This window comes from Ylistrum balloti, unplaced genomic scaffold (genome assembly GCF_031769215.1).
Source record: "Ylistrum balloti isolate Yb309-2 unplaced genomic scaffold, AGI_CSIRO_Ybal_v1 Utg370818, whole genome shotgun sequence".
NCBI lineage: Eukaryota > Metazoa > Mollusca > Bivalvia > Pectinida > Pectinidae > Ylistrum > Ylistrum balloti.
This window is the reverse complement of record NW_026782473.1, coordinates 325882-338729: the sequence shown is the minus strand read 5'-3', so window position 1 is coordinate 338729 and position 12848 is coordinate 325882. Positions and strand designations below refer to the sequence as shown.

At 34.3% G+C, this 12848-nt stretch overlaps 1 protein-coding gene across 1 annotated transcript in view; it reads right to left on the bottom strand.

Annotated features, from left to right (window-relative positions):
• The window catches only part of LOC132558740 (kinesin-like protein KIF28P), a 42039-nt gene that overhangs the window by 20440 nt on the left and 8751 nt on the right, over nt 1-12848 (bottom strand). The window contains exons 4-10 of the mRNA XM_060223335.1: nt 8199-8316; nt 7379-7490; nt 4958-5065; nt 4041-4174; nt 3409-3479; nt 1559-1619; nt 281-463 (exon numbers count right to left, since the gene is read on the bottom strand). Coding sequence (XP_060079318.1) covers nt 281-463; nt 1559-1619; nt 3409-3479; nt 4041-4174; nt 4958-5065; nt 7379-7490; nt 8199-8316 — 787 coding nt within the window. The remainder of the gene's footprint in view (nt 1-280; nt 464-1558; nt 1620-3408; nt 3480-4040; nt 4175-4957; nt 5066-7378; nt 7491-8198; nt 8317-12848) is intronic.

Here is a 12848-nt window from a genome sequence, read left to right as displayed (position 1 = left end):
ATGGACTCTTTTTTTCTATTAATTCATACAAAATAATACATGTCATAAAAAGACTGAGACACTCCATGTCAAAATAATATTCCTGATAGAGGGTTTAACTGAGACTTGTCTGAAGTAGAAATTGTCATCTTAATCACTTCGTAGCTACATATCTAATTTATTTGGTTAAACAAAAATGTTCCACTTTCTAACAATCTGAACTGATCAACCTGACTTTCCTAAATATTCTATTTATAGAAATAACCACAATGCTGTTTAAAGGTTATGACCTTGACCTTACCTGAGTTTGCTGAGCCACCACCTCCTACTCCTCCAATTAGGGCTGCTGCCATTTCAGGAGAAAGACCGCCTTGTTTAAGCATATCCATAAGACGTGCATTTTCTTCCCGGAGTTCTCTGATAAGTCGATCTGTTGGACTTTCATTTACAGTGGCAGTGGTTTTAATGGCCTTTGCCCTGTCAGCTGTTTATGTATCAGACAGATGACATAACATTATTGTAAAAGGAAAATAATGAAATCTTCCAAAATGTTCTAAAAATCGCATTTTAAAAGAAACAACATATTATATGATAAGTGCATAAGGACACAAATTCTGAATGTTGTAACAATTTCAGAAATCAAAACACATTTTTATCCATTTACAGTAATCCAAATTTCTTACAGTTACTACATGTACACAGTATATAAAATGTATATCTTAATGATTTCTCTTCATATTATCAATATATTCAGTAAGGAACTTTATTTTGATAATTAAAATCTTCATACAACATCTACACAAATGAAGAAGAACAATCTCTTGGAATGGGTACATCTTATTACCTAGTTAAGCCTAGATTGGGAACATCTTGTATAAGCTGGAAAATTATCTAGATATGTCTAGATTGGGAACATCTTGTATGAGCTGGAAAATTATCTAGATAAGCCTAGATTGGGAACATCTTGTGTAAGCTGGAAAATTATCTAGATAAGTCCAGATATGGTACATCTTGTGTAAGCTGGAAAATTATCTAGATAAGTCTCGATTGGGAACATCTTGTATGAGCTGGAAAATTATCTAGATAAGTCTGGATTGGGAACATCTTGTATTAGCTGGAAAATTATCTAGATATGTCTGGATTGGGAACATCTTGTATGAGCTGGAAATTATCTAGATAAGCCTAGATTGGGAACATCTTGTATGAGCTGGAAAATTATCTAGATAAGTCCAGATATGGTACATCTTGTGTAAGCTGGAAAATTATCTAGATCAGTCTGGATTGGGAACATCTTGTATAAGCTGGAAAATTATCTAGATAAGTCTGGATTGGGAACATCTTGTATAAGCTGGAAAACTGATCAGATGAGCCTAATGCTGTGTATAAGTGTTATCTGTTATATCTGTGAAACAAAACCCTTAACGTAATGTCCTCACAAGTATGAGTAGTAAAACTATGAGCTATAACACTGGTAATACTCCATTTAAAAGTCTTGTATTTTTAGGTATATGCTATATTGGCATCTAATTTGGAATTGCAATGAAGAGTGATTCTCCTAAAATATCTTTATCATACTAACCAAATCGTAATGTGGACAGTGTCTCCTCATAGTTAATATCAGCGGGACTTAACGCTGCTATCTGCAACATCAAACAAACATTTGATTTAATTAAACTTTTTGTATCAAGGTCAATTTTCATAGTAGTGTGGATGGCAGTCACCTCCTAGATTTCTATTAAAACTCATAACTCAATGAAGACTTCCTTGGGATTAGAAGCAATGTATTTAATTGGAAGCAATCAATTTCAACATATTTGTCACATTGAAACGAATAAGTGCAAGTGGGTAGTGAGGTTATTAGATTTAGTGCTGGCTAGGTAATGGGATTATCACTGGGGAGAACACTGGATAGTAATAAGACCACTGGATTAGTGGTGGTTGGATAGGAATAGGACCACTGGATTAGTGGTGGCTGGATAGTAATAGGACCACTGGATTAGTGATGGCTGGATAGTAATAGGATCACAGGATTAGTGGTGGCTGGATAGTAATAGGACCACTGGATTAGTGGTGGCTGGATAGTAATAGGATCACAGGATTAGTGGTGGCTGGATAGTAATAGGACCACTGGATTAGTGATGGCTGGATAGTAATAGGACCACTGGATTAGTGGTGGTTGGATAGTAATAGGACCACTGGATTAGTGATGGCTGGATAGTAATAGGATCACAGGATTAGTGATGGCTGGATTAGTGGTTAGTGGTGGTTGGATAGTAATAGGACCACTGGATTAGTGGTGGCTGGATAGTAATAAGACCACTGGATTAGTGATGGCTGGATAGTAATAGGACCACTGGATTAGTGGTGGCTGGATAGTAATAGGATCACTGGATTAGTGATGGCTGGATAGTAATAGGACCACTGGATTAGTGGTGGTTGGATAGTAATAGGACCACTGGATTAGTGGTGGCTGGATAGTAATAGGATCACTGGATTAGTGATGGCTGGATAGTAATAGGACCACTGGATTAGTGATGACTGGATAGTAATAGGATCACAGGATTAGTGGTGGCTGGATAGTAATAGGACCACTGGATTAGTGATGGCTGGATAGTAATAGGACCACAGGATTAGTGATGGCTGGATAGTAATAGGATCACTGGATTAGTGATGGCTGGATAGTAATAGGACCAGTGGATTAGTGATGGCTGGATAGTAATAGGATCACAGGATTAGTGGTGGCTGGATAGTAATAGGACCACAGGATTAGTGATGGCTGGATAGTAATAGGATCACTGGATTAGTGATGGCTGGATAGTAATAGGACCAGTGGATTAGTGATGGCTGGATAGTAATAGGATCACAGGATTAGTGGTGGCTGGATAGTAATAGGACCACTGGATTAGTGATGGCTGGATAGTAATAGGATCACAGGATTAGTGGTGGCTGGATAGTAATAGGACCACTGGATTAGTGATGGCTGGATAGTAATAGGACCACTGGATTAGTGATGGCTGGATAGTAATAGGATCACAGGATTAGTGATGGCTGGATAGTAATAGGACCACTGGATTAGTGGTGGCTGGATAGTAATAGGATCACAGGATTAGTGATGGCTGGACAGTAATAGGACCACTGGATTAGTGGTGGCTGGATAGTAATAGGACCACAGGATTAGTGATGGCTGGATAGTAATAGGACCACTGGATTAGTGGTGGCTGGATAGTAATAGGACCACAGGATTAGTGATGGCTGGATAGTAATAGGACCACAGGATTAGTGGTGGCTGAACAGTGGGCTTATTGGATTATGGATGTCTGGAGAGTTGTGTCACCAGATTAGTGATGATTTCTAGTAATTTGACAACATGATTGCTGGTGACAGCTTGTTGGAATGAGGAGAAACATTACCAATATACACACTACCTACCATGATAGTTTTACTGTTGCCTCCTAACGCATTCTGTAACAGCTTTGTCAATACTGAATCACGGTAAGGCACTGAAATGATCATATTTAATATTGATTCAAGTGACTTAATATCACAAGTAGCTACTCCTTCTGCATTTATGCTTACAATTTTTTCATTCTCGTTTCACTTCAGCCCTATCCATAAATCCAATTTCAAATTCTTTAAATATCACATATCTTTTGACCACTTCATTAACATTCCATTAATATTTAATTTTCTGGCCACCTCATTAACCAATCATTAATGTTTATCCTTCGGAACACTTCATTAACCATCCATTAATGTTACCCTTCTGATCACCTCATTAACAATCCATTAATATTGACCCTTCGGAACAACTCTTTAACCATCCATTAATGTTACCCTTCTGATCACCTCATTAACTATTCATTAATATTTACCCTTATGACCATCTCATTATTATTTCATTGATAACCTATCACTCTTCCATTAATATTAACTCAATATGAGATTAAAAGTCATATTGGAAGAAATAATAAAAAAAGATAATGGTGCCTGAAACTGAAACACGAACATATAATTAAAAATTTGTGTATGTTAAAGTCCTGTTCTGGAATTTTGGTACCCACCTACAGTTTTCTTTTTGCCTGTAGACAGGTCCGCCAGAGCCTTAATGACGTTACCAAGGGAACTCAGAGACTGGTTAATAGCTGAACCTTCTTTTAATCTGTCCCCTGTAGCACCTGTCGAGTCAGCTCTCTCACTGTAATGGACCGATTTACATCATGGTTATTTGTGTAATTTATCAAAGCCATGAAAACAAGTGACAGTCAACCTTCTTATACTACTTCACTGACATTTCAGATGGCATCATTTTTACCTTTAACCTCAGAAGACGACAGCTAGGTCCTGTAAGTCTGTATTCTGATGATACAAATGCATACATTTATGTTAACATTCATTAGATAAATAATTACTTGTGCCGGTGATAGGGATTTCAGAATATCCCTGTTGAATAGACAACTTATTGTGGGGCACACCCTGCAGTTTGTGCTTGGTTTTTCTATTTTCCTCTGTTTAGGGGACAACAGAGTGACCAAGAACAGGGTTTACTGCATTCTACTGCATATTTGTAGAGAGCTACTAAATGTAGGCCACTCATAAAATCAGAGGTTTTCTCTGTCTGTTATTAACGGGAATTTTGGAACATTTTCTTCAGATTGGTAATGTCAATAGAATAGAAGTTGGAAGTTCTTATAACAAACGTAGTAGAAGCTTACCGTGTGACGTTTTGATGACTACACAGTCACCTTCATAAGACAAATGACCAGTGTGGAAGAGATAAAAATAGATCTGCTGTCTCCATGACAACACTGACTCGGGATCTTGATATTTGCATTTCTTGCTATATTGCCCTTTCTTTTTGTGCATTATTTCTGAATCTTGTTGTCTTTATGGACACTCATCCTGTCATATATGTTCCTGCCCTTATGAGGATGTTGTAACCCATAAAAACAATTACGATAATGTAAAAAAGCAGACTTACCTCCCTGCCAGATCTACAAGGTTGACAATGGCAGTCCTTGTCATGCTTTGTCCAGTCTCGTTTGGTGTCTTCTGAGTAAATGTGATGGCCACAATGGTATGGGCTCGACTTAAACACAAACAAGAGTATCAGTGAAACTGGTGAATGCTCCATTAGAACAACTTTATTGGACACAAAATTTTAACAAAGAGTCATAATTCTGTAATGAAGAGGTTGCAGACCCTTAATTTCGAATACATACTCTTAATACAACGAATGTATAAACTAAGTTTTATGATCCTAATTTTAATGTAAGCAAAACTAGACTCATGACACTAATTTTTTACAAAGGGAAATAACTCTGCAGTAAGGTGTCATGGATCCAGACTTTGCTCCACTGCACCTTGTTCTTGTATAATGGATGTATAATCAAGTTTCAAAATCCTAGTCTAAATGCAAGCAAGGTAATGCTCCAGACACAAAATTATAACAAAGAGCAATAACTCTGTAATTAAGGGTTATAGATCCTAACAATGGTACCTTGCACAATGTCTCTGTGTGATCAATGTATACATGTTTCTATATCCTACCTTAAATGCAAGCAGTGTTACCATCTTGAAAAGACATTGTTAACAAATGGTAACAAAACTGTATCTGACGGTTCAAGGGCCCTTAATTTAGTGCACTGCACATTATCTTAGTACGATCAATGTATCCACCAAGTTCCATTATCCTAGTAATTCAAAAGTTTGCTATAGACATTAACTTTTAACAAAAGCTAAGAATTCTGTAATTAAGGGGTTGCAGGAAGTGAATTGGTACACTGTGCATCGTCTTTGTAGACACTTAATTTTAATAAAAAGCAGTAACTCTGTAATTGAGGGGTTGAGGGCCCTGAATTTGGTATACCGCACTAGATGAAAAGACAGATGGATGGACACACATGGCCACAACTATATATTTCCTTAAAAAAATTAAGAGGGAGCATAAAAGCAAACATTTCAGACTAATTTTGTAAAGACACTAATCTGGGAAGTGAAACTTGAATGTTTATAAATGAAAGAAGATAAAAATGACATCATTATAAACAAATAGAAAAAATAACAAACATACCATACATACCATACATACCAAACATACCATATATATCATACATACCATACATACCAAACATACCATATATATCATACATACCATACATACCATGCATACCAAACATACCATACATATCATACATACCATACATACAAAACATACCTAACATATCATACATACCATACATACCATACATACCAAACATACCATACATATCATACATACCATACATACCAAACATACCTAACATATCATACATACCATACATACCATACATATCATACATACCATACATATCATACATATCATACATATCATACATACCATACATACCATACATACCATACATATCATACATATCATACATACCATACATACCATACATATCATACATACCATACATACCAAACATACCTAACATATCATACATACCATACATATCATACAGACCATGCATACCAAACATACCATACATATCATACATACCATACATACCAAACATACCTAACATATCATACATACCATACATACCATACATATCATACATACCATGCATACCATACATATCATACATACCATGCATACCATACATACCATACATACCAAACATACCATACATACCATACATACCAAACATACCATACATACAAACATACCATACATACCATACATATCATACATACCATACATACCAAACATACCTAACATATCATACATACCATACATACCATACATATCATACATACCATGCATACCATGCATACCAAACATACCATGCATACCAAACATACCATACATACCATACATACAAACATACCATACATACCAAACATACCTAACATATCATACATACCATACATATCATACATACCATACATACAAACATACCATACATACCATACATACCAAACATACCTAACATACCATACATACAAACATACCATACATACCATACATACAAACATACCATACATACCATACATACTTAACATATCATACATACCATACATACCAAACATACCATACATACAAACATACCATACATACCAAACATACCTAACATATCATACATACCATACATACCAAATATACCATACATACCATGCAAAAGAAAGCATTGCAAAATTCTACATTTATTCTGAAGGAGGCTACAACATTGTAGTTAGCATTAAGTTCCAACATCAAAAGTTGACTTGGAAAATCTGTATAAACCTTGTACATCTGATTTCTAACCTTGAAAGTAAGCCAAGATCACTAATCTATAAAATAGCTCTTTTATGTATATGATTTTAATTTTATGTTGTTTTTACGAAGGAAAGTATTTCATAGAAATATTGCCATGGTTACCTGCTGGTGGCATTCATATTGGTAGAAGCCACAGTTCTGTTCCTTGTGCCTTCATTGATCTTGTTGTCGATCTCATTGTAACTGTTCACTGGACATGATGTCAGCTGTTCCACTACAAACATCCATCAAATTTGTAAATCTGACTCAAAATTTGTTTGTTACAATGATAAAGCAGATTAAAGAAATAAGACCTATTTTGTATTTCTTGGAGGTGGTAAACTATTAATTGAAAGATAATGGTCTTCAGGGCAGATATTTATGATTTAATAAATATTGACTGAAGCAGGTATGTTAAGTACAATGAAGCTGACAGACCATATAAAGCTTGATTAATAAAACTGATGTTATAGCAACAGAGACCTTGACATTTGACCTAAATTTACCTGGTATATCACTTTTTATTCAATTTTACCATTATCTATAAAAAGCTTTGTATATAAGATACATAAATTTCATTTGTTTTCATTTGTTTTACTCTTTATGATATCAAACTTCATTTATTTTACAACAATTACGAAACAAGCTATAAGTTTATATTGATCACTCTTGTTCATGAAGTTGGAATCACATGAGGGATCTTACTGTGGGAGGCACTCAGAGTACCTAGGGAAAACCAATGTGGTCGGGCAAGCAACCTCATACCTTTTCAAATCTGTTGCAGGAATTGAATCCTGGATGGCTAGGTGAAAGGCGAGTGTGTTACTACTGCACTAATTGAACAAAGCCATATATCCAACTTACCTGGTACTTTAATTTGTGCAGACTGTCTTTTATTTTTTCCAGAGTGTTACAATTAATCAATATGTCTGCCACTACTTACCATAGAATCCCTTCTTTGGGTCCTGTCGTACCTTCAGACCCCCTTTCTGGCTGATTGTTTTGGGATTCAACAAATCACGTACTTGTTCATTGTAGATCTCCAACATGCCCAGAGTGACCTATAGAAACAAATACCTCCTATATCAACAAAAGGCTCAGAGCGCCTGTATCGCTCACATGGATATTGAAACAGAAATATTCTAATTGAGAATAGTATTGTCATACAGTCATATATTTCTTAGTTTGTGCTCTGGGTGCTTAGCATTTGATTGTCGATTACATGACGCCACCAAGAATGACCAAGAAACTCAGTACACTATAGTTTTCTTTAGGGATGTAATGATATACCACAATACACAAAAATATTTATTTTCTTGCGATACAAAAAGCAGATATCTGTATATTGTATCATATCACACTGTCAGTGCTTTACATCAATTTCCTCAAGATCTTTAAAAAAATATACACTGTAGCTAACCTTTTACTGACCATGCATATTTATCTTAGACGCTTGCGGAAAGTGCTTTTAAAAAGGAAACATTTGTGAGACCCTGCATGAGTTGGTAACAAAACATGGCAATAAGTTTTTCATGTCCTTTATCATTATATTCATGGTGATAGTTTTCTTTTTCAGAGCTGGGAGTCAAAATTTATGTCAAAACTGAAAAAGGTAATACATCACAATAAATATCATGACACAGCCTCAGCCATAATGTTACGCCCCTAGTTTCCATGGTAACATTTTTAGAGTCTCCTTGAGAAAATGATCGTTACTGTTAAGAAAATTTATGATACCTTTTCTGTGAGGTACCTTTTGACTAAATTATACTGACTACTGTGAAATCATTAATTTCCTTGGGACTTTTGTTTGTGTTGATTGGGTTCTCTTAATCCATGAATTCATATGTCTTCTATCTGTTAGAATTTGTATAAAAGAACTAATTAAGCTATAATTATTCATAAAATGAAGTGTCCATAATATAGGTTATTTTGGGAAACATACAAAAATTCATCCCACAAAAATATGTTTTACAGTAAATGAGCCTCAGATTCTGGAACTTAAGAAAGAAGGTTTTCATTGTCTCTGCCTTAATTAACAACCATAGCTCTGAGTTAGACCTTACATTCAACATCAGATGACTTTACAAAAAAGTCAAGGTCGTTCATAATCGGAAATATTTTAGAAACCCATCTTAGTAAGTTATCATAATGCTAGCAATATGACCTTGCATCTTCTAGAATTTGAGTTAAAAAAAAAATCTCAAAACTTTTTAAATATTTGACCCTCATAACTATGAAATAGCTCAAAATTATTTACTAAGCGTTATAAAGAGGAAAATTCATAGCATATATGGTTCATCTGTAATTTATGATTGAAATCTGAAGAAGATTGTTAACATATTTTGCCACTGATACCTTTTCTAGTAAATAAGTCAAGGTTGTTTTTATGAGTTAATTACCAAACCTCAACAACATTTCAATTCAAGAGTTATATCAAAGACAGTTGAAAAAAGATGAAATTGGATTTCTCTTGAATATCAGAACAATTAGTTAATAAAACCTAAAAGTAAGATACAATAACTCGTATAGTGAAATTGTTTAGAACAATTAATTATAACTAATTAATTCTTAATTTAACCTAATTACTTCGCAAACTTTCTCAGTTTATAAACACTGTACAATCTTTTTATACCATAAAAAGTAAGTAAAATATTGACATATATATATCAAAAGTCCGTGGTAAATAATTTACTATGTATACAACTTATTGTCTGTTCTTTATTAGTTACCATGAACAAGGGTGAAGGATCTGTCTATATCATTGACACAACATCTGACATTGTTTATATACATGTAATGTAAAACTGGTGAAAGATTTATTTTTTGTTTGTAGAATAATCACCAGTGAATGGGAAAGATGTCATTTGATAAAGTGTTGTGATATAAATATACTGTAAAGGTAGCAGTCCAGGTAAGAATTATAAATGAACCAGGCACTGTCATGGTCTAGTATGAGAATAATGTAAGTCGTGACTATCGCTAAGGTAAACAAAATTGAATGAAATCGGGATCTATCAACAAACAGGGGATTGTGAGATTTTATTACCAACTATCAGGAGATAATTACAAGCAAAATTGAATTTCTTGTCTAAGGTTATAATACCACAGACAGTATAAAAACGACAAACACACTAGGGTGTTACAGGGGATCATTTATAGTAATAACTAAATAACATAAATCCAACATGTTGCTATAGCAACACTATAACACACAATAGCATACACTGTGTGAAGTTAACATTAAAAAATATACCTTGTACTGAATATAACTGCCAATTGTGTGAAGTTACATATACATAATATAACTGCCATTAAAAAAGTGGGTTTTTTATTGTTTTGATATTTGATTGATAAATATAGTCTCTGGTGTCTCAGGTAAAATAATACAATTGTACACAAGTCAATATCTTGTGAGGATGTATACCTGATAAAATTACAGAGTTTATTTAATCTAAAGACTGAAATACAGTACATTCATTACAAATATACAATGTCATGTACATGTCCATTCTGAACTTCACTGAAAGGAGTTAAACTCATACCTCATATTACTTTCACCTGTATTATAATACCATTCACAAATCATTGTCATTTTCTTGACGGCCACTAAGAGCCAAGACCTCAGGTCACATTTCTCAATTAGGAATCTCTCGGATATTGTAGTCTATTGATAGGGCAATATGGTATAAAGTAAAAATTAGTCAAAATTAATTGTTACAAATAACAAACATCAAAAGTTACCACAGCTGAAAGACTTACAGGCAATTGCAAAAAATACCAGACAAGAGTAGCCACAGTTGACAGACTTGTTGACAGTTGTTACAAATATGAGACATTGATAGTCATTACAGCTGGCAAACTAACAGACAATTGTTACAAATACCAGACATTATTAGTTAACTGCCTTGCTTTAATTGACAGTCCTTACAGATATCAGACATTGATAGTCGTCACAGCTGACTGTCTAATATTGACAGTTGTTACAGATATCAGACATTGATAGTCGTCACAGTTGACTGACTAATATTGACAGTCCTTACAGATATCAGACATTGATAGTCGTCAAAGCTGACTGAATAATATTGACAGTCCTTACAGATATCAGACATTGATAGTCGTCACAGCTGACTGACTAATATTGACAGTCCTTACAGATATCAGACATTGATAGTCGTCAAAGCTGACTGAATAATATTGACAGTTGTTACAGATATCGGACATTGATAGTCGTCACAGCTGACTGTCTAATATTGAGAGTCCTTACAGATATCAGACATTGATAGTCGTCACAGTTGACTGACTAATATTGACAGTTGTTACAGATATCAGGCATTAATAGTTGTCACAGTTGACTGACTAATATTGACAGTTGTTACAGATATCAGACATTGATAGTCGTCACAGCTGACTGACTAATATTGACAGTTGTTACAGATATCAGGCATAATAGTTGTCACAGCTGACTGACTTATTAACAGTTGGACATTTATCAGGAAAAATCTACAACCAAAAAATAATTTCTGTTTTGTGGTACAAATTTTACACAGATGATAACAAAACATTGGAAAAAAATTAAAGAATTAACATAGAAAAATTAAAGCATTAACTTAAACCTGTATGAAACATACATATAAACACCTTGTTACAGTGAAGTTTGTTTATATACATATTCATTGGAATTACAGAACTGTGTTTACACTGTCTGGGTATTTCGAGACTTTTACAAACTGTTGGGAATGTGGCCATTTAAATATTGCCATAAAGCTTCACCAGAACAATAGACAGAGAACCGTGAGCCGATGTTTATTGGTTTATCAAGGTATTGTCCTGTTTTATACATTGTTCATCACTGAACTATCAGCCCCCTTCCTTTATTCTGTTCATGTACAAGAGCCATTAATTTGAATGTACAAAGGAAATGGCTTTTGTTGAATTTTACAGATTGTAGCATTTATACAATCAGAGTATTATATTCTTATGGTAAAGCGATTTCTGCTGCAAGACAATTGGGTAAAATCATTGTACCACTAACTGAAAAGTTCAACATTCTACGTCCTGTTAAATATTTATTTCTTGCAATTTTCCACCTCAAAGATCATAATTCATAAAGAAAATTACTTGCTTAAACATCTGGGCTGAATTTTTCTTTTCCATATATTTCCTACTTTGTTGAGCTAAAGTTATGGCATTGTACCGTCACTAACATATGTTTTATATTTCATGAAATGTGGATCAATGTTAATTTTTTTTCAGCTCTTTGATTGTGAGGTTTACATCAATCTTAGCAAAAACTTTGAAATGCTGGCAATTTCACCATTCAGTTAATTTCATATCTGGTCAACTCTCCAATCCACTACAGTGTAAAAATCCTGCTGGTAGCTGTTATGTACTGTTTTATGGAAAATTCAATGTTCTGACCTCTGACTGTTAACACATTGCAATTAAACTATAATAAATTTAACAGTACACATTAAACATTCCCAAGACCTTGTTAGACCAAAGACAATTATAGACAGATTTTGTAGTAATCTACACGTTGATGTCCCACCAATCAGACTATAATGAATGTCTGATGTGATGTTTGTTATGG